General features: G+C 36.6%; 1 protein-coding gene across 1 annotated transcript in view; it reads right to left on the reverse strand.

Moving 5' to 3' along the window:
• Positions 1-1,531: 1,531 nt before the first annotated feature.
• Positions 1,532-26,878, reverse strand: part of SRFBP1 (serum response factor binding protein 1) — a 68,560-nt gene continuing 43,213 nt past the window's right edge. The window contains exons 4-8 of the mRNA XM_063180389.1: positions 25,096-25,167; positions 5,127-5,208; positions 3,469-4,201; positions 3,000-3,037; positions 1,532-2,272 (exon numbers count right to left, since the gene is read on the reverse strand). Coding sequence (XP_063036459.1) covers positions 2,079-2,272; positions 3,000-3,037; positions 3,469-4,201; positions 5,127-5,208; positions 25,096-25,167 — 1,119 coding nt within the window. The 3' untranslated portion in view covers positions 1,532-2,078. The remainder of the gene's footprint in view (positions 2,273-2,999; positions 3,038-3,468; positions 4,202-5,126; positions 5,209-25,095; positions 25,168-26,878) is intronic.

Raw genomic sequence — 26,878 nt, forward strand, 5'->3', positions numbered from 1 at the left:
TCAGGGAGAATTCTGTGGCCACAAATTACAGCTGTAATAATGCAGTAAGAAACTTGCTCTAATGCCAAGATAAACCAATGCTCCTAGATCTTTTAAGCACATGCAAAAAAAGCACTTTAGAACATTGGGTCCTTGAAGTCTTGAAGTTTTTTTCAAACTATTTGCAAGCTTTAAATTTTTGATCCTTAAATAGGGCAGTCATCTGCTAAAAGAAAGGTAAGCAGTCCATGAAAAACTCTTACCACTGATGACACCTACCAAAAGACATTTCTCTTGCCTTACACTGGAAGCAGAGAAGTCACATACCAAATCTTTGTTTGTTGTGTTATTCATCTAGGATTGATTTACTTATTGTATTTAAAGCTTTAAAGATTAACATTTGCACCTGAAATCTTGAAGTTTGTAGAAAGCAGGCAAATGCATGGCTTTTTCTGTGAAATACAATCCTACAAAATCACAGTAAACAAGTTTCTGTGCTTTACTTTGAAGCTTTTGGCCTTCAATAATGTTCCATACGGTACAGTGAAAATAACAACAACAAAACCACTCTGAAATGAAAGGTGGTTTGAATTTCTCATTCCTCTGGGAGGTAATGCCATTAAAGACAGTATTACATATACTGACATTTATTGAGTACACAGAAAAAAAAAGCCTAAACCATGCCTAAATATTAATACAGAACAGATCAACTTGAAGGTTTAGGCTTCAAGAACTTAACACAAGATGGGACATGTATAATGTAGCATTATCTGTGCTTAGTCGAGGACAAGGATCAGCATTTTCTAATGCAGCCCAGGGGCCTGATGGCTTTGGCTGAGACACAGAAAAAGACTAAGCTTTTTCAGACTGTATGTAGGAAGGCCATCTACACCTTACGGAATGACATATTCTACAAGTTTCCAGAGATTTAAGAGCAGACAAACCTGAAGACAGGAAACTGATCAAGGATTATTAAACACCATAAGCTAAAATATCACAAGATGTCACTGAGCTGTAAAACTGGAAGCTTGAAGAGATGGATGTTGCATGATGCATCACTGTGTGCTCCCTCTGTCCTTAAAGCATACCTTTCTGACTACCTACAAAGATCCTGGGTTAGATGGGCCTTTGGGGTGATGCACGGCTTTCCTCAGGCATCTCAAAATGCTACATGAATAGCACAATCCAGTCATTTACCAAGTTTATTAATTAATTTGATCATGAAAGGTAACTATATTTATATAAACAACACTATTAAAGACTAATTACACATTCAGAATTTCTTTCAATTAGGTAGTAGAAGAAGCATCTGAAGAAGTATTCAATGAAATTTTTTTGTCATATTCTAATCAGATGAACTCCCAGTGTCAAACTGGCACTTAAAAGTCAAATGTTTCTTAGTGTACAAAGTTTTTTCATGTTTTCACATTCTTTCAGAAAGTGCAAGACACACATGTTGAAGAATCCAGACATAACTACCAGAACAAAGTATTAAAGACACCTCTTCATTTCCTCAAATTGCCAGTATAATCAGAGGACAGAGATCACAATGTAAAAGAGCAATATTTTATTCTCTCCAGAAATTTCCATATTATGCTTAAAACACATTGACTTTTCCAGCTACCCGATACACTGATGAATTTATGGAGTCTCTTCAAGTTAAAGAATCTTTTACTTTGTCTTAGGTGAGATACAATATAGAACCTTTCTTTTGACAACCAAACTCTCATATAAAGTAAATTTTTTTACATACAAAAAAAACCCTTACAAAGCCCCCTCCAAAGAATCTGTACTATTCCTACAGGGCACAAATTATGTTCCTAAAAACCCTTTATGCATGTTAGGGTATGTTTCATGAATGGTGGCACTACATAATGGGACTTATGAACCAGCACCAAATGGTCATACATTAATCAACAGACAGCACAAACAATGGATGAAACAATCTTGATGTTCTACGATGGTAAATAATAGTTGCAAATTTGTAGATTAATAATAGTTGCAATTTTGTGGGTTGCAAAGGTTATGGACAGTATAACAAAGATGTTCAAACAGCAGTTGCAGAAAATTTTTTTTTAGAACCTCCATTTACATATAGTCTAGTCATCAAATTTAATCTTTTTCCCCTGGAATGCTGTAATTTGAGACATCTGCTCCCTGCGTCGCCTGCTTGCTTCCCATGAAGGATGGAGAGGCTGCTCCAAAGGTGCTTTCTTATTGTTGCATGTAATTTCCCCTGAAGCTTTTGCAAATGGTTTCTTCTTCTTGAGCTTTGTTTCATTTTTAAGAAAACCTGTGCAAGTACAAAATAAAACATTAACTACATCAGGAACCTTAATAAAAGTATGCAAACTACCTTGGGATTGCAGATATTCTCAAAAATTTCATGATGAGCCATGGGGAATACAGTCATCTGAATATTCACAGCAAGATTTCTTCATCTTGCAGCCTGATAAATTGCCACTCGGTAGGCTGCAGACAGTTAAGATTTATTAATACTGACTACACTCTAAATTTGTGTAGACAAACATTCAGCACAATGTAAACTTTTTTCTTCACAATAAACCAATGACTGTTACACAATGTAACTCAGTATGACTGGAATGATATCCTTAGTCCAATGAACTCCAAAATAGTACCACAGAAGATAAACTGAACAAAATATTCCATATTCAGGAGCTAGTGAAGAAATTACATGTGAGATAAGGTCCTAGTTACATATAACAATCTGTTACCTTTACCTGTGCACAAGTAATGCTAACTGCTTGACAGACAGAAAAGCACTTGCCAGTGTAAACCTTATGTTATGTATTTCAAATATGAGAAAATAGAAAATAGCAGACAATATCCACAGATTAAAATGAAAGCTGAACAGTTTGACCATTTTAACAACAAGTGTTAAAATATGTGCCACAAACTTGAAAAGAAACAAATACATCCCATCACGAATAGACTGCAGAGGCAACAAAATTTCAAAACGTTTTTTCTCTCCTAATTTTACCAGGTTAAGTAATACATACCTGTTCTCTCCTTTTTGAGAGGCTGGTCTTTAGAATTTCTAAAAAACAAAAAGAGAAATTAAGATTTTTCAATAAAATCGTAAGATTACAAACACCCGTGAATAAAGAATCATCATCATCAAAACAGTAACGGAATAACTTCAAACATAACATGCAAGCTTCTTCAATACTGCTCCAACCATGTTAATAAAGAAGTAGAAAGAGAATTATTCAGAAGTGATTGAATTTGCATTTAGATCTAGTTAGGCATCATAAATCAGTGCTACTGTGAATATAAAAAATTGTCAAGAAAGCTTAAGAAGACTAGTGAGTAGTTTCTGTGAAAATGTTCTAAGATTTAACAGGCTGAAATTCTCTTTGTTTAGTAAGTAAATTCTCTTTGTTTACTAGAAATCACAACTAGAAATCACATTTTCATTGCCATGAAGGAGGGAAGGAATGGAGAACATAACATGGGGAAGAGGTTTACCTTCTGTTCTGAGATTTCTGATTGGTGGTAGACAAAGAACTGCAGAACACTGACTCCAGCTTGCTTGCTTTTGCAAGTGGCTTTCTCTCTTCCATGATCAAATCCTGTGCTGTCCCAGACACTCTGCTCTTCTCTGTTTTCATTACATTTTTCTGAACACTACCCTTTTCTTTTGTTGAAGAAAAATTATTAACTGCTGCTACTTTTTTCTTCTTTTTTACTTTTCCAATGAAGAAATCATCATTGCTGTCACTGTCAGAATCTGATGACTCATTATAAAACCTCTCTTCAGTACTGTCATCAAAGTATTCCTTTTCATTGGGATGTTCTTGGTCACTATCATCAATTATTTCTTTTATTTCATTTAATTTGTTCATACTCATATTTTCTTTCCTTTTTTGATAGTCAAGCTTCTTTTCTATTTTGTTTTGAGTAACTGTTTGCATTTTTCCTGCCTGAAATGAAGGTTCCTCTGGAGCATTCGCTCTCTCCATTTCCAGAGTTTTCTGCTCAGATTTGCTCTCACAGAGCTCTTCAACCACTTTGTCTACTTTCATGCCTGGTTTTGTTTTGTGTTCACATCCTTGCTGTTTTTGAGGCCGCTTACAAGCTTGGTCATCCAAGTTGTTATTGGAATGTTGTGCTGACTTAGGCTGTTCTTCTGACTGATCCTTCTTCATAGGAGTGGCTTTGTCCGGGTTCTTTCTTGCATCCTTAAAAGCTTTTACAGCAGCTGTACAAGGGGCAGAAAATATTTTGTTGCAGCTACATATGAATTATTTTTATATAATAAAACATTTTTGCAACTTATACGTGTTGTATTGAGTATATTTTGAATGTCCTTATGAAGTATTTACCAAACACATGGGACAAGAGATACCTTAGAATACAGTATCAATAAAAGTGAAGGAAAAACCCTGACAATATTATCAATAAATACACCATGAATTGGGTTAAGCCATGAACTTCTCTTTCAAAAATAATCTGCAGCTGATAATCATGCTCACTTAGTGTACACTTGTACACACATGTACACTTTGTGTGTAAAACTGCAAACTAACACTAATTTGTTCATATATAATTAAATGGGTATTTGATATGCTCTGTTATCAATGAAGTAACTTTGTGACATTACTACTAGGGCTTTACTACTTGTAACATTAATTTTAGGTGGAAAATTCCAGTTTCAAGAGAAATCCTAAATAACCATGAAAGATACCCTAAGGATTCTGAGGACAGTTTTCAGGGAAAATTAAGAAAGTGATTTGTAAAACTTTTTAGATGCCTTTGAAAATCCAGTTGTAATAATCCATTTGAAAATCCAGTTGCAATAATCCATTTATGTTCCTACTTAATTTAGAAACACTCTATTACATCTATTTGATTTTTAGAATTTCCATTATAAGCTCTGTTTGTTCGACACCCTATATTAAATAAATGTCATATTGTATCCTATCACATATAAAGCTATATAAATTTCTAGCCATATAAACGGTTTGAAGCTTGCGGCTCGGTTCACTGCAGCTAGTTTAGCCCCATTACAGAAGCTTTTAGTTTTTGTGGGTTTTTTACTTTTATTCACGTCAGAAATACGCATGAACAAGGTAACACACCGTAAGCTATAGATGAAATAAAAAATTCAATAAAATGTTTCATACCTTTAAGCTCAACAAATCTGGGCTTCAAGGTGGGGTGTGTTGCAAGTCTTGCCATGGCTCGCTCAGCTGCAGTACAGTTTGGCTGCACAAGAAAAATTCAAGGGCATGAAGTCAACAGAACAGTCAGCTTACACAGGTGTGTGTCAGTATGCTACAATGCATACTGCTAATGTGATCCTCACCAGGAACTGAGCAAGAGGAAAGCTTATGACACCAACAAGTATTTTATTCTTCATGTATTACCATCATTCTAAACACATTAAAATCTTCCTACCTAAACATTGACAGAAACGTAGCAGATACACAACACGTGATAGTTCTCAGGTACTGAACAGGGATAACACAATTTATGTTTTCTTTAAAGCATAACAGACACTGATTTGACACTTACTATTTCATACAAGAGCAAAGAAAATGAATGAACTCACTGAATAAAGAACATCATACTGGTAGAAAGCATTCTGCTTGAAGGAATGCAACAGCTTACAAGAATTGTAAGAATTGTATTGATCCCATTAAAGTTGGCAAAATGACGTAGCAGATACTGAAGGAATTAGGAATTCACGTAAACCATTGAAAGGCAAGGTCTAACTTGACCATAAAGACAAATAATTTTAAATTTGACGTGGCAGAATACTGGAACTCTGCAAAGTGATTCAAAGAAGAAATATTCTTGCTTCAATAAAAAAAAAAAAAAAAACCAGACAAGAAGAAATTGCTTCTAATCTGACTTCCTCTTTTTGATACTGGAAATCACAGGTGACACATTGCAAAAGCTCTCGTTTTCAGATTCTTGTCATTACTCTGCTTGGAAAACAAAATGAATGGTATCTAAGACTTTTCCAAAGACAGTTCTATCTTTTGGTTTTTTTTCCCCTGTGTGATTGTTTGTTTGTTTCCTTTTTTCTTATTTTCTTTTTTGAAAGGAGGAAAAGTAGGTCCAACAGATTTGTAAAACACACCATTATCAGGAAGATTTCTTAAAAGCTTGCAGTGGAATTCTCTGGGAGACAGTGGAAAACAAATACAAAAGACACACCTTTCTTTTTTCCTCCCAGTGCTATTGCAATGGGTACATATTCAAATTGTTTCTGTGATTTCAGCTTTGTGCTATGGAAGTATCATAGCAGAAGCCACCAGAATCAACAGAGGATGATATTCACAAAGAACCAGACAAGTGCCCGGTGACCCAACCTGAGCTGATTTTGGTGCCATCAACTCAACAGAGCATGCTGCCTCTCCTGTCCTAAACAATCGCCACAGCAGATGGAGCCCAAGCCACAGGTGTTATCTGTAGATAACAAGGAGCAGAAGTGGTACTGGCTCTCTCCTGGCATGGAGTTAACATGCCTCATAGTAGACAACACGGTGCTCTGCTTTGAATTTGTGACTGAAACATTTTAGAGCTGGTAACACATCAGTGTTTTAGTTACTGTTGGGCAGTGCTTGCACAGCATCAAGGCCTTCTCTGTTTCTTGGTCTGCCCCTACCATAGGCAAGGAAAACCCCTTGTACAGCTGAGCCATATGGACCAAAAGGATATAAAGTCCTTTTCAAGTCATGCTTAGCAATAAAAGCTTGAGGTAACAAAAAGGTATGGGGAGATGTCTGGGGTTATGACATTTATCTTCCCAAGTAACCATTATGTGAAGTGAAGCCCTATTCTCTGGGATGTGGATAAACATCTGACTGGTGATGGGAAGTGGTGAATAAATTCCTTCTTCTCCTTTTCTTGCACATACAGCTTTGATTTCCTCCTTGAACTATCCTCATCTTAAGACAGAAGTTTTCCTGACTTTGCTCTTGGGATGCTCTCCCCATCCCACAGGGGTAGGGTGAGTGAGCAGCTGCTGGGTGCTTAGCTGCTGGCTGGGGTCAAATCACCATGACACACACGATACCCAACACATCAGCAATTCACACCTAAAGCAGCTGACGTGATCCATGTAACACTGCTCAGTGGTGAATGTTACTTGTTTGCATGTCCATTTTCTTCCAGCAGAACCATGTGACTATAAACAGTTATATATCCAGTGCACAGAGAGAGATGGGACAATTCCCACCAACTGTTAGTGCAAGAGAGTCACTCTCAGTGCTTTGCTCTGAAGGAAACAGAGCAAAAAGAAGGCATTACAAATAAACCAGAGTCAGTACCTCTAAATGCAGAAACATTTAATTGGTTTGACAGCCATAAATCTTCCTCCTCAACCAGTGGAAAGCAAATCCGATTTTGTAATTCTTTTGCCATAGTTTTAGAGCTTATAAAATATACTCTGCAGTCAGCCATATTTCAAGTTTGAAGTGTAGAGCATCTGGGAATTCTAGTACTTTCTTTCCCCTCAAGTATCTGCTACTACAACATTATTTCTTCAGGTCAAGAAAAACTGGAAAAATGTTTTTTCTGAAGACTGGCTCTAGAACTATGAATGCAGGCTAGAGTGGACATGTCAAAAGATGGGTCCATTTCCAAGGGCCACAGACTGGCTTATTTCCAGGCTAGTTTAGCTCTAAGAACTTGAACTCTGAATTTTGATCCTCATGTGACAGTGCTGCATGCTGCCACCAGATTCTTGGACAGCAAGCTCGCATTTCTGAAGATCATATGCTATTTTCTTTGGAGATTTTCCTATAGCTGGAAAATCTATTTCTGAACTTAATTAATACACTTTTTCCCTCAGCTACTTCCTGTGGGTTTTGAAAGAATATACCATGACGTTCAGAAAGCAGCAGCAGCAGCTTCTGTGCAACATCTGGTGACTTTTAATTCAAGTATTTATAGAAAGGCTTTAAGCATATATAGGCCAATCCATATGGCATAACCACATTTTTTTCCTTAGAGCAAAATACTTCACAAACACTACTCACACTGATAGCCACCAGCTAACAAACACACAATATGATATTCACATTCCCTCAAATTTCTCATTTTTCTGTGTATGGGTTTTTTGGTTTTGCTTTGGTTTGGGGTTTTTTTTTTGGCACAGCCCACACTCAATTTATTTTCCCTCAAGTATTTTCCAGTATATAAAATGTTTTAGAAATATAGACAATACAGAAAAAAAACTTAACAAAATAAATCTGTCTTTACGATCAAGAACACTTTTACCCATCCTTCCCTTCCCTTGGACATTTAATTAGATACTAAAATTGTACACCTTTTTTCTGACATACTTCTGCTACTTCTTGCATTACTTTGTACTACTTATTTTTTATGCAAGAATGTGCTAGTACTTTCTACAGGAATGTTCTTCCTCCTTCAGTGTGCAACTGAGGCTCTGTAAAGTGAACAAAGCAACAGAGCAGTCTATAGTCACACTCTGTAGTGAGAAATTTTAACTTTCTGTTAAATTAAACCCCAGCTGGTTGAGGCTGGGGTAGAGCTTATTTCCTTCACAGTGGCCCCAGTATAGGGCTGTGTTTTGGATTTGTGCTGGACACAGGGCTGATAACACAGAGTTGTTTTGTTAGTGCTGAGCAGGGCTTACACAGAGCCAAGGCCCTTCTGCTGTTGGTGCTGCCACACTGGTGAGGGAGTTGGGAGTGCATGGGAGCTGGGACAGGTGAGCCCAACTGACCAAAGGGATTTCCAGACTGTGTGACATCATGCTCAGAACCTGAAGTGGGGGATAAAAGGAGGAACTGGGGGGACATTTGGAGTGATGGTGTTTGCTTTTCCAAGTCACTGTCATGTCCGATAGGGCCCTGCTCTCCTGGAGATGGCTGAACGCCTGCCTGGCATAGGAAGCACTGCATTCATTTCTTGTTTTGCTTTCCTATTGTGCACAGCTTTTGCTTTCTCTATTAAACTGTCTTTATCTTAGCCCATGAGTTTTCTAGCTTTTATCCTTCCAATTCTCTCCCTGATCCTGCTGGTGCAGAAGTGAGTGAGCAGCTGTCTGGAATTTACTGTTGGCTACAGTTAAACCACCTGAGACAGCCTCCTAAAATTCTATCTTGGTAAATAATACATCATTTCTGCAAATAATACTAAAAACATCTATTACCAAACACACGTGTAAGCCCCACGTAAGAGAGACAAACTAGGTAAATAGTGGCAATGACTGTGAAGAGAATGGAAGTTACAAACTTGCAAAGATAAAAGCAGATTCCCAATGCAAGTTCTGAGATGCGCTGGAACAGGTCAGAAGTTTGGAGTGGCCCTGAGAGTTGGCACCACGAGGTAAAAAGGAGGAGTAGTGTGATGAAAACATCAGGAAGAAGCTGGGTGGGTAGAACTTGTTTCATACAATGCAGGTAATAAAGTGAGAATGAGAAAGTGAGTGTCTCAAGGCAGATGTGACTGCAGGAGCTGAATGGTTTGCCTTGGTATTAAGCCTGAGACAGTAGAGCTTCAGGATGAATCAAAGGGCAGAAACCTGTGATCAATCTGAGAACATGAAATGTAGACTTTTGACCATTGTTATATTCTGAACAATCTTTCTGTTCCAGGGTACTTTTGTCTGTACCCTCTCTGCTATAGTTATAGTCAATAACAGGAAAGAGGTCATATTCTGTTCTTCAACTGACTTTTGCACTGAAGAGAACTGCCTCATTACATATCTCATCAGAAACAAGACTGTTATTAGAAGCATATACTACTATAAGGACAACAACTAGAGTTCCACCTGGGTGAGAGTGCTACCAAACTGGTAATGCTTGGTGGCTCTGCATCTGTCATTAGTCAGTTATTTAAGACAATGACATTCAAATGGAGACAGTAAGAAATCCCACTGGGAAGCAAGCAGTCCATGGAAAAAACATTATATAGAAACCAACCTTGGGGAATGTCATTCTAGTTTTTAAACTATCTAGAAGTGCAGTTTAATTTCAAATGTTAACAACACCCTGGATTTAAAATAAAGAAAAAAGGGCCAATACCAACTAGAGTAAGCATAAAAAAGGTAACACCCAATTCTGGGCCAAAGATGTCATTGCAACATCCTTTATTAGCAGCTTGGGAGAAGATGTCTCTATTAAAAAACAGCACAAAGCAACCACACTAGAAAACCTGTTAATCCATACATTTTTTTACAAAATTCTAACTAGTTACAGCTGTCCTTCAGAACAGCAGATGTGATTAATGTGAAGTCACAGGGTGGCTGAAGGTGCCAATCATGGCTGTCACCCAAGTCCATACCATTACCTCATACTACTTTGGAACAAGACTTGAAATAAGTTACTTTCTGACTGTGACACTCAGCTAGTTCTCCCTCTTGCTTTATGTCTGTAAGGCATACAGCATGGGGTTTGTGGCCATCAGACATGGTGAAGATTTTGGCATGGGAAGCAACTGCTTAATGGTATCACTCATTGCAGGATTGCTGTCTCAGCTCCTGACAGCAAGGGGTTGGTAGCTGACTGTGTCTCACATTAATAATGACAAATGATGACAAATTATTTACTCATCATCTGCCAAAACCTCTCATTTTTATAATAATCTACTACTTTGATTTCACTCAAGCGTTAAGTATTTTCAATGTAACAGCAAAATGATCATACAGGTGTAATAAAGTAGCAGTTATAAAAGCTTAATAGCATGACAGGTGAGAAGTTCTTAAAGAAATAAATTCTTTATGGATGTCAGAAAATTGCCTAAATTTCGGTAGAATTTTTTTTTTATTGGACAATATACACTTTTTAAAATAGGCTGATGAAAAATTTCCATTTGAAGATAAAAAAAAGTCTTAACAGGTTTAAAACCTTTCCAAAAACTCATCAAGACAATGTTCTACGATAGAACTACTGAATTAAAACTGAACAATTTCTTACAAAACACCAAGATACACAAGAAAACTTGTTTATTATTCTTTTCAATGCTTGCCACAATTTATATTTATTTACATTGTTTTCTTTTATCATAGTAATTCAACCATGAAAGTATTTGGATATTTAGTTTATTTATCTTGAAAGCCATGGTGGGTCAACCTCGGCTGGATGCCAGGTTCCCAGTGAAGCTGTTTTTATCACTCCCCTCCTCAGCAGAACAAGGGAGAGAAAATACAGCAAATTCATGGGTCAAGATATGGACAGGGAGAGATCTCTAACTAAGTACCACAATGGGCAAAAGAGACTCAGCTTGTAGTAATAAGGAAGTAATAATTTATTGCCAATCAAATAAGAATAGGGTAATGACATCTAAGAACTAAACCTTAAAACACCTTCCCTCCACTCCTCCCTTCTTCCCAGGCTCAATGTCACTTGCCATTTTCTCTAGCTCCTCCACGCCAGAGGCACAGAGAGGGACACAGGGAACGGGGGGCCCTGGGGCCGCTCACACATTGTCTCTGCTGCCGCCTCCTCAGCTGCACTGCCTGAAGCACCTCCTTCCCTTCTTTCTGCCACATATTCTCACTCCTCTCTTCCCTGGTTGCAATTGCTCCCGTGCATTCCCCCCATTCCTTTTGAACTCTGTTATTTCAGAGGCGCTGCCACCATCGCGGAAGGGCTCAGCCTTGGCCAGTGGTGAGTCCATCCTGGAGCTGGATGGCATTGGCTCCATTAGACACAGGGCAAGCTTCTGGCCCCTCCTCACAGAATACACCCCTATAGCCAACCCATTCACCAAAATCTTGCCATGCAAACCCCACACAAAACATTATGAAGAACACAGGGGTACCTGACAATACACAGTCTTTTTACTCATATGTAAAACCGCACACAGTAGAAGGCAGAAGTCTGGAAAACGTATCTGAGCTTGGGCTGCTAGCTGCTGCACTGACTCAACTCATCAGTGCCTACCACAGACTCTTGAATCCAGCACTAGGAAACAGCATGAGATTCTTCTAAATACTATCAAGGTACTTACTCTGCTATAATTTTATTTGAATGTCTGGACCAAAGTTACCCTTTCCCAATAGATTTGTCCACTTCAATTCACATTCCTTTCCACATTGTCTTGCCTTGTTCTTTGGCTTGTCTTTTATCAAAAATAAGTCTGATGTATAAACATGTTTCTATCATTCCCCCTCTTCTTTTAAAATAGAAGTTCCAAATAAGTCATCAATTCAAACAAAAATAAGATTATTTGCTGTTCTTTACTACATGCATGATAAAAAGTACCTACTATCTAAGCATTTTAAGATGTTCACAACAGGCTCTTTAAAAAGCGTAGCACTCTGCAAATGTTAGATGACCATATTTAATGAGTATAAAAAAGTCAATAGAGTTGCTTTGGACAAATCTGTCACAGTTAATTTAATCAGGAAAAGAAGTGTGAAGTAAATACTTATTTTTCAGATTCTGAAATGATCAAAGGAAAGTGGAATCTTTCATCCCAAACTATCAGAGTGATGTACAGCAGAGCTTGGCATAAACCTCAGACCTGCCCAATTACAAATTATGTACTTAATCTTCTACACTTCTTTCCTTTTTCTCTTTATGCAAAAAAACAATTCCTATGATTGTTTCAATAAAGTAAAGTCAGAAGCAGGCATGGATTCTTCATTATTTCCTTATGGAAAACAGGGTCAACTCTAGGTGTAAGTGGAAACTGCTTCTAACTCATCTTCATTTTTTCCAAGGCTAGTAAGACTATGTGTCTATAATCATCTCAATTTGGCATCCCACACAAACAATGTGCACATTAAAAAAACAAACAAACAAACTTCTGAATATTATGAAAGACGACATAAAGTGAGCTCTGTGACAACTCCTCCCCGAATTGTGATGGTCTAATTCAGATGAACACTAAAACCACTGCTGGCCTTTACGAAAACCTCAGAGAATGCTGAACATTATTTTATGCTATAGAAAACTGTGGACAAATTCCAAGTAGAAAACAGATGTGAAGGGAGTGCTCCCTAAGTCAGAGCCTAAAAAAATTAAATAATTTCAATTGTATATCCAGGGCAATTGACCAGGATAAAATACACACAGTTCTAACTATACAAACAAAATCAAACACATAAAGTATAGCAATATGAAGTCCACATGTTTTTTTGGTTTTTTTTTTTTAATATATAGCCTTCTATAAAATATATGCCTTTCATATTTTTGGACATTTGAACTGTTTGGGCATAGTATTGCAATAAAATATATGCACTGTGCCAAACTGCATAAACAATTCTCAGGGAGAGCACAGATGGCACTAAAAAAACCCATCCAAACCCCACATAAGAAAACCAAGCAAACATTCCATCCTAAAAAGGTAAGATACAATCATATTAATATATTAAACTGCAAAGCAAAATAAGATGAAACAGAAATCCTGAAAGAAAATATGTACTTCAGGGGGAATAGAAACAAAATCTTGGATAACAAGCAGTAGCTATGAGAAAGAGAAAGTTCTTTGCCACAAAATTCACACAGTCTTAAGAGAAGAAAATGAAATTTGGAGAAAACATGATAAACATATTAGTTGGACACCAACTATATATCAGATCTGAAACAATAACTGACTTTTACAAAAAAGTAAAGTTGAGATAATTTCTTTTAACTGGCCATCTTGAATGAGGGTCTGAAATATTAAAAAAGGCAGTTGTCCAAATAGAGAGTTAAGCTAGGTAAGATAAAAATTAATCATGAAAGAAAATTAAAAAAAAAAATTATTATTTATACTTATTTGTTATAGAAAAGAGAGCAAATAGACAAAGGAGACCAACAACATTCAGGCAGTGCTGTAAAACAATCAGTAAACAGAATTCTCTGACTTCACTTTAACCTGAGTGCATCTGAACTCCCGTGAGGCAGCTGTGCATCACAGGCTTGTGCAAAGACTGAGTGGAGCTCATGGTAGCAACTAAATTGCTGATACAGGGATGAGCTCTGTATTATTAAAACTATTATAATAAACCAAAAAGTCCAAAATATTCTGTCTTGGATGAACCAAAGGAGCTTCAGAACTGAGAAATTCACAACTATCTCTATGACATGGATATGCTGACAACACTCTGTACCAAAATATCAGAGATGTAATCTTGCAATATCCTTACAATATTTCACTTCAAAACAGATGCTCAAATCTCAAACTATTCAGATGCAGGCTTATACTGCACTCTAAGTGTAAACACATATGAACTTAAGTTTATAGCAGAGAAAGTAGATGTAGTTGAGCTCTTCAAATTTAAAACAGATGTAATGCTTTAAAACTGGCTAACATTTCAAAAACAAGTGCCACTTTAATAATGTATATTTCAGATAATTTATAACATAAAGGAAAAAAAAATATCCCTGTGGACACATCTTGCTCAGACCTTTACCTTTGCCAGCATTACTAGCAGGGAACACACCTATATATAACTAAAGTATTGTCAAGCTAATGTCTTCAGATAAAACTCTCAGGAGAGATGTACTTCTGTTCAAAGTCCTTCCTGTTGAAGGAACTAAGAGAGAGTGAATTGGAAGCACAGATGATTTAAAAGACTTCACAAGCACTGCTCACACTAACCAGGGTTAGGCCATGTTATAATAAGCTACTCAAGACAGCATTTCTTGGCATACCACATTGCAATTTGTGTGCATGATTGAAAACAGATTTTTTAAAATATATATATATATATATGTCTTTTAGACTTTTTCTGAAAAAGAAAATGGAAATTCAAGTTCAGTTCACTGAAAAACTATTAAAACATCAGAGATAAACATGCCATTTCTCTGGCACCAAAATGTAGATTTTCCATTGTGAAGTCTATTGACTTAATGCATTTGAGACCAGCTCTAAAGATAAACACACATCAGATACACATACTATCCCTGGTATCACTTGAGCACATCAGCAGAGAATGGATGCAAGATGGATGGCAATCCTGGGTGTTCACATTTTATAGCTGGTATTTGACATATGGCACACAGAACGGTTATGCTTAGAGGCTCTCTGGCACCTTCTAGCTATTACATTATTATTACTTAACTCTGGCATGCTGTCTCCCTAGTGCAACCACTGAACCACTCCAATCATTTGGCAGTTATTCCAAATCCAAGAAAAACCAGATCATCACCAGGAGAAATTTAATGTTGTTATATTTCCATTAAGTCACTAGTTACCTCCAGTTTCCAATACTTCGTCTTACTTACCAATATTGCTAGCGAGGTGCAATGTGCATAAACTTATGCTGTCATTTTACCAAGCTGCTAAGACCATCCATTTTTCACATGGATGGTCTTAGCAGCTATGTTCATTGAAATCCCAATACATGAGAATTTTTTTTAAACAGAATTCCAATAATTCAGGAATACCATCTACAGTTTCAGACAACGGTGGCTCTAGCACTTCCTAGTTTTCCAGGGTTAACAGCAGATTGATGGGCTTCCTAATGAGCTGAAAGAGCCTGCTTAATTCCATAACTTTTGTTTTACTTGTTTGATTTTTCTAAGAATCAATTTCTTAGTACTTAGTTGGGCATTTTAAAAACATACCTGGAGAGCAGAGATGGGAACAAATCAGAAAAATGTACTTTATTTTTACATTATATACATAATGAAAAACTGATAGAGTTTTATTTGTAAAAATAAAAGTAGCATGAGGCACCAGCAGCTGGTTTTCATTTTCAGAAATATCAGGAATGTCAGATTTTTTTTTTGATTTTGCAATGCAATTCTGAGTCACACAACAAAGCAAATATACAGAAAGAGTTTTTCCAGTTAATAATGCAGTTAACAAGGAACTGTTAGTCTTTAACATAAGTAATCACACATGCTTATATAACATTAATGACATCTTAACACTTAAAATTCTCTAAGCAAGTAACCAAAATAATGTTTAAACTCATGTAAATTCTACCTTATGTGGTCTCCTTGCACTTTTCTTCTAGACAGGAGTGCATTCACTTGGCACACTATCATAGAGTCCCAACTCTATCGTGCTTCTCAAAGCAAGACCAAGACAAAATAAACTATGGCCATTTTCCCCTCCAGGGTTCACTGATTTCTCACATTCACAAAACCAGAAAAAAGCCTTTCTGCTGGAAGTTAAATCTCTTAAAACAAGTTACAGGAAGCTTGGTTGAAATTGCTCAATGAGTATCTATTCCCAGAGGATTTTGAGATAGATGGCAAGACAGAGGAAGTATTTTCCTTTGTCATTTGGTTGCACAAATCCATCTCCCTGCCCCTTCATGTGGATCAACTCTACAAACCCATTACTTTCCCTATAGATACATAAAATATACAATGTAAAGACTCTCTCTTTAGTATTCAAAAGGATTAAGCATAACTGAAAACACCCGCTCTTATTATCTGTCCTAAAGTTGTAGCTTCTCTAGTCTCATTGAACATTTTCTGTTCACCATTATCATTCTCACTGGGGCCTGTAGTACACAACTGGTATCAAACTTTTGTCACAGCTGGAACTTCCACTCAAAACACTTCTGAGTGCTTTTTTTTTCTGGTAATACCTTTGAGCTGTGAAACTGCAGTGTTTCACAGAAAAGTACCACTCTCATGCATGTACATCACACCTCATTATCCCTGTAAAGATGGTAAATTGCATTAAGTATCTTGAAGATGTGGTGGAAGAGGGTATCTATATTATGTGATGATGATATATGACAGGAATTTTAGTTCCCTGCCATTATTGTTTTCAGTGAAAGGATTAATACTGAAGCATTCACAATTTACATTCTTTCCCTGTACCTTAGTATTGGAGGTGTCAATCAACTGTCACTGTAGTCAGTCTGATTGACCTTCATTACTTGTTGGATCAGGCTGTTCTGTCCTTGGCGTGTAAGAGACATCCCCCAAAGTAGCTACATGTTCCCTGTGTGTCACATCACTTAGTTGATGTTCCTCTATGCATATAACCTTTCCTGTGCTTTTAAATATTCCTTTATGTCCTTTAAAATTTTTAGTGCTGACAACCCAGTGCAATAATGATTATGCTGCAGGTCAGCTTTCATGCCAGCTGTTCCCGGCCCCAAACATCCTACAAATACCTAAGTCTAGGTACTGATATTCCGCCTCACAGGCATTGTATGCAAGTCTGGGAAATATTCTGGAGAAGGAGATTGTGGCATCAGTAACTTGGCCTTCCTTTATTTAAAAATAAAATAAAAACCCAAACCCAAAACCCACCAAAACAACAAAAACCAAACCAAACCAAACAGTTGCCAAATCAACCACAATACTCTGAGAACCTCTTTTTATGCCACTTTTCCTGTATTTTCTTCAAGGCAAGTACAGAAACAAGACAACTTCTAATATTCCCCTCTATTATTCTTGCGACAACTCATATCCAGATAGATACTGATCACACATCACTCAAATACTCATTTAAAATAGGAATGAAAGTTGTGAGTTGCTTGTCTTTTGTGAGTGCTGTGACATAAAACTTTGTGTGACTGAAGAAGTACAGCCATGCATATGTGCAGCATCATGCATCACAACACCACTGACACAGGCATATCTGATCTAGCAACACTGTTCTTCCCACCCTGCTTTGCATCTATTATACCCTCACAAGCATATTCATTTTGTTTGAATTACCTGGGGATCCAAGCTAAGTCTCACTCACAAAAATGTGAACCAACTTCCTCTGAGTTTTACAAACTGATATGCTTGCCCACATTCTGGTCTGGCACATCAAGTAAGTGAAATGAGCACATTCAAATCAAATGCAATCACACCACTTCTGAGTCTAGGGACAAGACTACTTCAGCAAACTTGACCTGTTCAACCAGGCAACCAAATTAAGAAATACAGCCTCACAGGGATGCAAATGAGTGGTAGAAAGATTCTTGGACTAGCAATTTAAAATCTGAAAGGAGACAGCCCTTTTGTGTCAGAGATAAAAAAATATCTCTGTGAAACACTGCCAAAGTTACTAGCAACTTATTTCAACACTGAACTTCAAAGGAAGACTCCTTCCAGAATGAACAAAATCAAAGCTGCTTGCAATCAATGCTCATTGCAATTGCTACTCTGATGTTGAGGACAATGCTAGCTCTGGTCTAGCCTACCTCCTTGCTCCCAAAGAGTGGCACTACAGTGGAGTGTGTATTGCAGCCTAGTTTGGATGTGAAGGAGGAGCAACTGGAGAAGATGGATAAGGTGGGGGTGATATGGACAGAACCCAGCACAATTCTGTACTCTCCCACTGGAAGCCTGGGGAGGGATTGATACTGGCTAGGCTAGGAGACATATGGACAATTGCAAAGCAAAGTAGGTGGGAAGAAGACTGGAGACAGATTTGTCAAAAACTGGCAGACTTCATTTATACTGACATAAAATTTCAGTTGCAGCCACAGTAATGGATTCTAGGCTCTAAAATACAGCCTGGTATATATAAAGGCCATGCTAAACATCTTGGAGTTCAAATGATCAAATTTGGAAGATGAGGAACTTTCAGGAAAAGAAAATAAAGAACAATCAGTTACACAGAGAAAGTATTTACACCTGAATGTGATATTCATCAATGAATGCAAAATTCTTCACTTCATCAGTGGTCTTCAGAAGATCACAAACATTCCTGTTTAAGACTAACATCTGGTGTCTGACATGGAAAATTCTCAGGAAACTGTGGCTTCATACATTTAGTGTAACTTCCAATGAAACTGAGTAAAAATACTCAGGACAAAAAGAATCAAACTCTGTAACAGTGATGCCCAGCATAAAGACAATTATTTTAGTCTGTGATGCAGGAAACTGTAACATTAAATGAATGCAACCTATTTCCAAAAAATATAGCATGTTGACACATGCATCTATTACAAAAAGAAAAGTCTATCGGGTGTGTAATATGCAAATTAGTATCTCTTGTTTCATAATGAAATAAGATGGGAAGGTAACATTTTAACATGTAGGAAAAGAAATTGACTATTATTATTTTACTATTTTCAGCATAAACACTTTGTTGGAGAATAGAAACAACCATGTACTTAGTAAGGCAATACATTCCTTCTGAAGCAAAAGGAAATAAGATAACAACATTTCCAATACTTAAGACTTATAGGGAAGGGGGGATTGAGTGAGATGGAGATTATCTATGAAATCCAGGAAGGCTATTAAATTATCAGTGTGTAACAACGAAAATTTAGATAAAAAGGAGAACCAAGCTTTTCATGGGTTCCCCAAACCCATTTGCCCCCACATAGCCAAAATCAAACCACAAAACTGCAATGTATTAATGATAAGCATGTTATACAATGCTAATGGACTGTCACATCAGTATTGCAAAGAAAATTGATTTATACAGTAGTCTTGTCCCTATGGTTTATGTACTGCAAACAAAATATTTCCATAAGTAATGTTAAAAAATCCACATACAAAAGAATTTACTATTAAAGGCACTAACAACAGAAACAGAAGTTTTTCATCAATAATAACATCTAGACTAATTAGTATGTTTGTGTCATGAGTAGAACTCTTCAGGAGGGCGGGGGGCAGGAGAAGGGAGGTTGTGGAAAAATCCTCCGAACACTAAACGAAAGACAGCGACTATTCTGTGTCTGACCCAAAGCCTTTGAAGCCAGCAGGAAGTCTCCAATTAAAATGCAGAAGACCCTTTTTAGGGGCCCTTTTTATGATTTAGTACATTTCCTCAGATTAAATCTACAGTACATGCAGAGGGGTTTGTTTAGATATTTTCAACTAGGAAGAATATTTTTTAAATAAATGAAGGCAAAGATCACAAACATACATTAGGATTATCAGATGAGAGAGAAACCTTTCTATTTTCTAAAATTAAGAAATACAGATATGACTGTTCCTCTGTACATGTAGATATGTTTAATCAAAAATTCTACCTGATTCAGAACTTAGATCTTTCTTATCCTGCCACAAAGTTCAAAAGTACAAGGGTATTAATTTTGAAATTTCCTTAATAAATAAGTGCATTTAGTAGAACAATATCTTGTGTATTCCTTCAGCAAGAATGATGGTTTGTATCCTTCTAGTGAGTTATTCTGGGACACCTGGTGCTCCAATTAATTACCCACTGTTAATTAAAGCCTCAAAGCTAGCAGCCTTTCATAAACTGCTTTTCACATACTGTTGGTGTGAAAAACATTTTCAATGTAAATCTAAAAAGAAGAACAAAAACTAGTATTGTGACTACTCCACCCTTGCTCACTCTTTGTTTACTAATGACAGAGAGGCTGTGAATTGATAGACTAATCTCAGGCCATCACCTGCATAATTTAAAGAGGACATGAATCTGACAAATGCTATTTTGATAATGTGCTTGAAACACACTTTTGAAAGAAATACAATTAATACATATTTAGCCCTATAACTTTGTCATTCTTCTTCCTGTCTGTTCTGGGCAGAAACACCTTTCTAACCCCTTTCTCATGTCCGTGTTGCCCAAGCACAAGTCCGTGTTCCTTAGCCCACACCAGAGACTGAGTGGATTCAAGGAGAAATTTGGAAGGTGAAACAAAAATGGTCTTCTCACATGTGAATAAGTCAAAGTCTTGTTTGATAAATCACAGAAAACCCTTTCATATTACTGTTAGTACTTCGGTTGGCTCCCTCATCCCAAGTTCATTTAAGCCATAGAGGTAAAGTGCCGGAGATACCAAATGTACTCAACCCCAGAACTTCTAAGTGTACTATATCTTTAGGCATCTGTTAAAAATATCTGCACCAGAAGCCACACAGCACTAAGGTCAACCCTCCAAAATCATGTTAAGCCGAGTTGTCCTCATCAGGCAGCTTAGATTTTAAATGACCAAACTCACACTGCGTACCCAGTTGCTCAGTTAAATCCTGGCATGTCTCCCTATGGCTTTTCATGAGCTGCCTGAGATCCTATTTCTAAAGCCTTTGAATTCCTTTTAAATTCCAAACAAGACAAAGTTGGTTCCTGTACATGAAGCAATCCAAAACAAGCTTGCCAGAACTTAAATTAGGGGAAAAAAAAAGCTACTAATGACTTACATTTCTGGCCTACTAATTTTTTTAAACATATTTAGAAACTGGGGCAAGCTTTTCAGTAATCTTGAGATATGGCCCCAAAAAAGCTCCGAGGATAATAATACACTCAGTATTTGCTGTGCAGAACCCTCTTTGCAGACAAGCATCTGCATGATTCAAACACAACAGGACTTGTGCAATGCATGGAAATACAAGACTTAATAGGAAAAGGTGGCATTCTTCTCAAGGACCACAGATTTAAGATCAGCGTAAAAGAAGGGAATATTATGTTCCTACCATTATGTGAATATTGCATCTGGAGGCAAAAAATATAGGTGGTATTTATGATCTGTGAATGCTTGTTCTGCAAGTCAGAAGCACATGCTCAATCCAATCTCTGATCATAATGTATACTGGTACTCTATTCTACACTCAATGTAAAATACAATAGTTCATTTCTGTTTCAACACTGCTCCCCAAATCAGACTGTTGCTGTATTTTGAAACACACAGAGTTTATTCTTTAGAAAAAATAGTAAGTATTTTGACTTAAGGCAAGATGACATATTACTGCTTGTAAGCACAGTTCCGTTATGCTGGAATTCTCTCATTCTCAAGTGTTTAAAACACGTTTCTTTCTTATGTGCTATACACCAAAGTATGGAAGAAAAGCTAAATGAGATGCTACAGTAAGTTAGTCAACATCTGTTAGCAAAAGCAACAAAACCAACCGTGGTTATGAAGAAGGTGTTTGCAGGTGTACCAACATCCTCTTTTCTTAAGGAAACAGCCCAGATTATAAACATAATTTTGTAATAAAAACATTAATTCATATTAACTTATTTATCCTGCCTATCTTCACCTATCCAAACTACCCTAAATCCCCATTAGCAACAAGTTGAAGATAACAATTAAGACTTTGCCAGTGCTCAGTTCAGTTTTCGGCTTGTAGTGAAGAGCATTATTAGGATTAGCTTCCAATTTATAACTTCAGATTCCTGAGGCACAACACTGATGAATCAAGCTTCCCGTACACTGCAGGGATATAGCTGTGTGCAACAGTTCAAAATGCCATCACACCTGCAAATTTGAGTTTAAAATATGAGCTCTATGACATGTTTTTCTAATTTTACTAATGTCTGTCAAATATATCTGTGACAGACAATGCACAACTTGGTACAAAAAGTGTACGAGGACTCGGTGAAAATCTACAAAATACAGGATCTATTCTTCAACAGCTAAAAATAGAACCAACAATATAAAGCCTAATCAAAGTTGCATGGTAACATTTATTACGATTTTTACAGATACAAGAGTTAGCAGCTCTCATTGGTTTTACCTCTCCTCGGCAGGTAAGAAGGGTTTAATTTCTATTTTTAGAGTGGCAGTCTAATGTTTTGGTTGAAACTATACTTGCATATGGGGATACCGGAGATTAGTTCAGGTTTGAGGATTAGAAGCATTATGGGAATTATATGGAGGGCTATGAGAAGGTGTTCTCGTGTGGAGGAGTTTTGGATTGATGTGATGTGGGATGGGAGAGTGCCTTGTTGTGTATTGTAAAAATCTAATTTTTGTATTATTGTATTGTAAAAATCCAATTTTTACAATAGGATTTATCGCCTGTTGGTAACAATGGTGCTAGCTGCAGCAATATTGAGATTGATTAAAAATATTTCAGCAGACATACATAAAGAATTGTTTACCAGCTGCTTCTTGTAATGCTTTCAAAAAAAGTCTTGTGTCATGGGGCTGGTGACTCTTGCCAACACCCCCTGCAACTCGATAAATCTGATCTGCTTATTATCAATACAGCCATATTGAAATCTAAATCCCAGGAACTCCCAGTAAATTGCCACCTGCTAAACACTTAGCACAATTTCACTGTACTTGACTGAAATATATGCAAACTCTTTTTAAACAGGAAAGTATGCTTAACTTTATTCTTAAAAAGTCTGGGAAACAGCAATGGAACATAAAAACTCGGTGAGCAGAAGCAATTAAAAAAGTATCTTGACTACATGACCACTATGTAAAACTAATATTCAGCATTCCACAGTGAATTAAAAGCAGATTGCCTTTTGTCAATGAAAACAAACCTATTCTGAAAATGAAAACAGCCACAGGATGTTTTCCTTCAAATATTTTGAAACTCAAGTTAATGAAAAGGTAAACAATGTGGTCTGTATTTCATGAGACTACAGAATATTGCTAAGGACAGAAGATCAAATTTTTTATTATATGTTTAATGACTAACTGTGGAAAAATAAGAAATAAAATACTGGAGAATTAACTTCTGTTTAAGCAGAGAAGGGATGCCTTCTTTCGTTGGGGATATGTTATGGTCAACCAAAAGCAACCAGTGAAGTTATGATATACATTGTACATATTCTTCTACTGCAAGGAGATTAAAACCCTTTACAGATTATAAAAAGGATCAGCATCTATTCATCAGCTTGATTTGAAATATAAGTTCCATCCACTAAAAACTGTGAAACTAATAGACTTCCATTCCCTGGAAAAACTGGGCCACCAGCAGAAAGTAACAGAAAAAACAACAGATCAAAACCCCGAAACAACTCCATGCATATATGTTTTCAAGAATTAAAGCTAAATTAAAGCCTATTTTAAGACTTTAAGTAAATATGAGAAACAGTCCATCAGTCATGACTGGTATATAAATAAATAAGGAATATATTAAAATATATAGAATATATAAAAATATATAGAAAATAAGATTAATTAAATTCCTTCAGCATTCTTTCAATAAAATTGCCACCTTAGAAAATAAAATTCCAACTGTGAACCTACAAACTCCTTTACTAAATAGCATCAATAATTTCATTTTGGTCCTCCTTCAGTTTATGAAATCAGCATAAACCTGGTGAATTTGAATTCTTGGCAGCAGAACCTCCTACAGTTAAATGACAAAATGTCACTAAATTTAGCATCCCTCTTCAAGAATAAAATCCCTCTCCATGTGTCCTCACACACTCAAAATCTTTGTGTCTGCCCCAGTTCTAATGTCACAGTAAGCAGTTTCTGACTGCCTCATCTTCACACTGGAAAATCCTGGTCAAATAAATTTAAAAGAAGAATGCTTTTTAGCTTCATGCCAGTGTATCTGTGACCTTTTCCTTACTCTCTTCTATCATTAAGAGAAGGAAAAACAGTTAGGATGCTTCTACCCAAACACTTCTCCAGAAATACCGAATTCCTGTGGTATTTTCCTATTAACTTGATTTTGCTGACATAAAACATTGAAAAATTTGCTGCACATTATGCTAATAACTGAACTACATCACACGACTAAGATGCAACAGCAGAGTTAAATTACAAACTAATGATGCCATTACAGGAGTAAATGACCCAATTCTACATTAAAACTTACCCTGTGTACAACAAACATTTCAAGTGTCAGCCTTCCTCGGTGACCACCCATAGGAATTAAGGATAAAGTGAAAAAACCCATAAAACTTCATGCACTGACACTTTTAAACTCAGAATTGCTTTCTTGCATCAAAAATGTAACATGCTCTTTGAAAGAGGACTGCTCTCGGCCTCAGCTGCTTATTTCAACGAGCGTCTTGCACTTCGGTGTCTTAATTTAATCTCTTATGACATCTCTAGTTAGGCTGTTAATATTTGATACTCTACCATCAGCAGGCTTCAAGAGAAACATCACACGGAAACGAAGGAGCTCCAGGGGTGTTAGAATTCCACCTTTATTTCAAGTTAACGTTTGTCCTGTTTTGTTTACACATGAAAACTTCTCTCTGCATTCAGGAGTATTTAAAAGTGCCTTTTCCCAACTGCTGCTGAAAGCTTACTTAGATTGTTTATACAAATTGAAAATTAATTTATACTATAACATGTATATATACTATATAAACAAAACAAATCTATTTATAAAGACTAAGAAATCACCACTATGCTTCCTGGTATTCTGTTCTAATTACTATGGACTAGCCCACCAGACTAATGACAATTCATACTAGACAGCTATTCATTTTTCTGTAGATATGTCCCAAAGGATAAACCTCCTCAGAAAAGGAAGATCTACAATGAAGATACAACACAACAAACAGAAAACACTGTGTCAAATCCATGTACTTGCACCCACACATGCACCTTTTCACACTGAGAGAAGCAGGGGAAGAAAAACAAAAACCAGCAAGTCTTACCTTTTTGCAGACACTTTCAAAATTAACTTCTGTCCTAAGAGCAAGTCTGGTAACTTCATCTGGTTTTATTTCCTGTAGATGAAAGATAAGTTTATTCTTCTTATGATCAGACTATATGAAGTCTAAGGTTCACCTTCCTTATAAACATTCTAATCATGGCACCTCCCTAATCTCTTAAAGGAAGAAAACCAGTTCATTATGTGGAGAATTTTTTGGTGTGTATGCAAACACTACATTTATACTGACTGACCTTCTCAAAACACTACCTTATACCTAATCTGACTATATATACTAGTGCTGAAGGCAAGAGGGATTTTTCAACAGCAATGTATGTAGGATGGGTGGTTTTATTCGCAGAAATATGGCCCATATTGTTGTACTACAAATTAACTTTGGAAGGCCTTAAATTCCCAACTTCTCTTCTGATGAAGTTACATCTTATCAATGCACATGAATATATAAGTTAAAGACAATGAAAATGAAGCTGAGATAAAAAAAATACTATTTTTTTTCTAAAGAGACTGACTGAGCATGCAGTTTGCATTCCTGGACATAAGCATTTGCATTGACAGCTGAAATAGAGGAATGAAAACCCTGGACAAGTGGATTTTGTTAAAAGCTGAATATTTTACCAAACATGCCCCCATGACAAATTTCTTGCTATTTTAAGACACATGCTTTATGTAGGTTATATTACAAAATGCTCTATTAACCTCATAAAATGAATTAATTGAACATTATTTTCCTCCTACAGCAGTGCAACAAAAAGACGTTACATACCAGTTGTATCTCAGATAGCCATTTTAAAAGTAGTTTATTCTTATGCCAGACTCAACATCCACACATTTTGAAAAGTTAAAATTCTCTACAAAGTAGTTTAGTTCTTCTGATAGCTTTCATGTTCAACAACTACACTGTATTTTTTAAATTCTTTCTTTCCCTGCTTAAGCATTCTTGAAACCTATTCCAATACCTTCATTTTAACTTCACTGTTAAGTTCCATATTCTATCCCTTTTCTGTTGTAAATCTGGAGCAGCCTGTACACTTCCTTACAAATCTGGAGCAGCCTGTACACTTCCTTACACACGATTTCAGGAAAAACCAAGTACCTTACCTTCTTATGAAAGGTCATACCTTGCATCTCAAAACCTTATGTTTTTCCTCTATCTGTATAGATAAGATACTTTACAGACACTTGCAATTTATCTATTTAATTATCATGAATTGTGTATACTTAAAACTGTAAGCAATAACCTACTAACGGGAAAAAAGCAATAGAACTCAGTTAAATTAACAACAACAACAACAACAAAACCTCTTTTTGTGAATGTCAGTAAAGTTTCCTGACAATGAGATCTAGAACTCTGCAAAATCATCTCCCAAAGGTACTAGTGGAAGCCCAGTCACTAAGAGGACAGGATCTACACTGGAAAAACAGTGGTGGATGTAGGAAACAATCTTCTACTGGCAGATGAACAGTTGGATGACCTAATAGAGATGGAAAAGACCTATGATTCAGTTTTCCATGACTTTCCAAAGTGTTTCACAGATGGTGAAAGTAGGACGTGTTGGTTAAGTGACATGCTTACTGTCACATAGGAGGTTAGGAGTTTCAAATGAAGCTCTGTAACTCAATATTATCCATTAAATTAAGCTGTTGGTTTATAAAAAAAAGAACAAAAACACACAAAAAAAGATAATTCCTATGATCTTCATCCCAAATAAAACTGCCTATTTCCTGTCTTATTAGGATTTAAATGCTGCAACAGGGTTCAGGGCAGA

This window comes from Melospiza melodia, chromosome Z (genome assembly GCF_035770615.1).
Source record: "Melospiza melodia melodia isolate bMelMel2 chromosome Z, bMelMel2.pri, whole genome shotgun sequence".
Taxonomy (NCBI): domain Eukaryota; kingdom Metazoa; phylum Chordata; class Aves; order Passeriformes; family Passerellidae; genus Melospiza; species Melospiza melodia.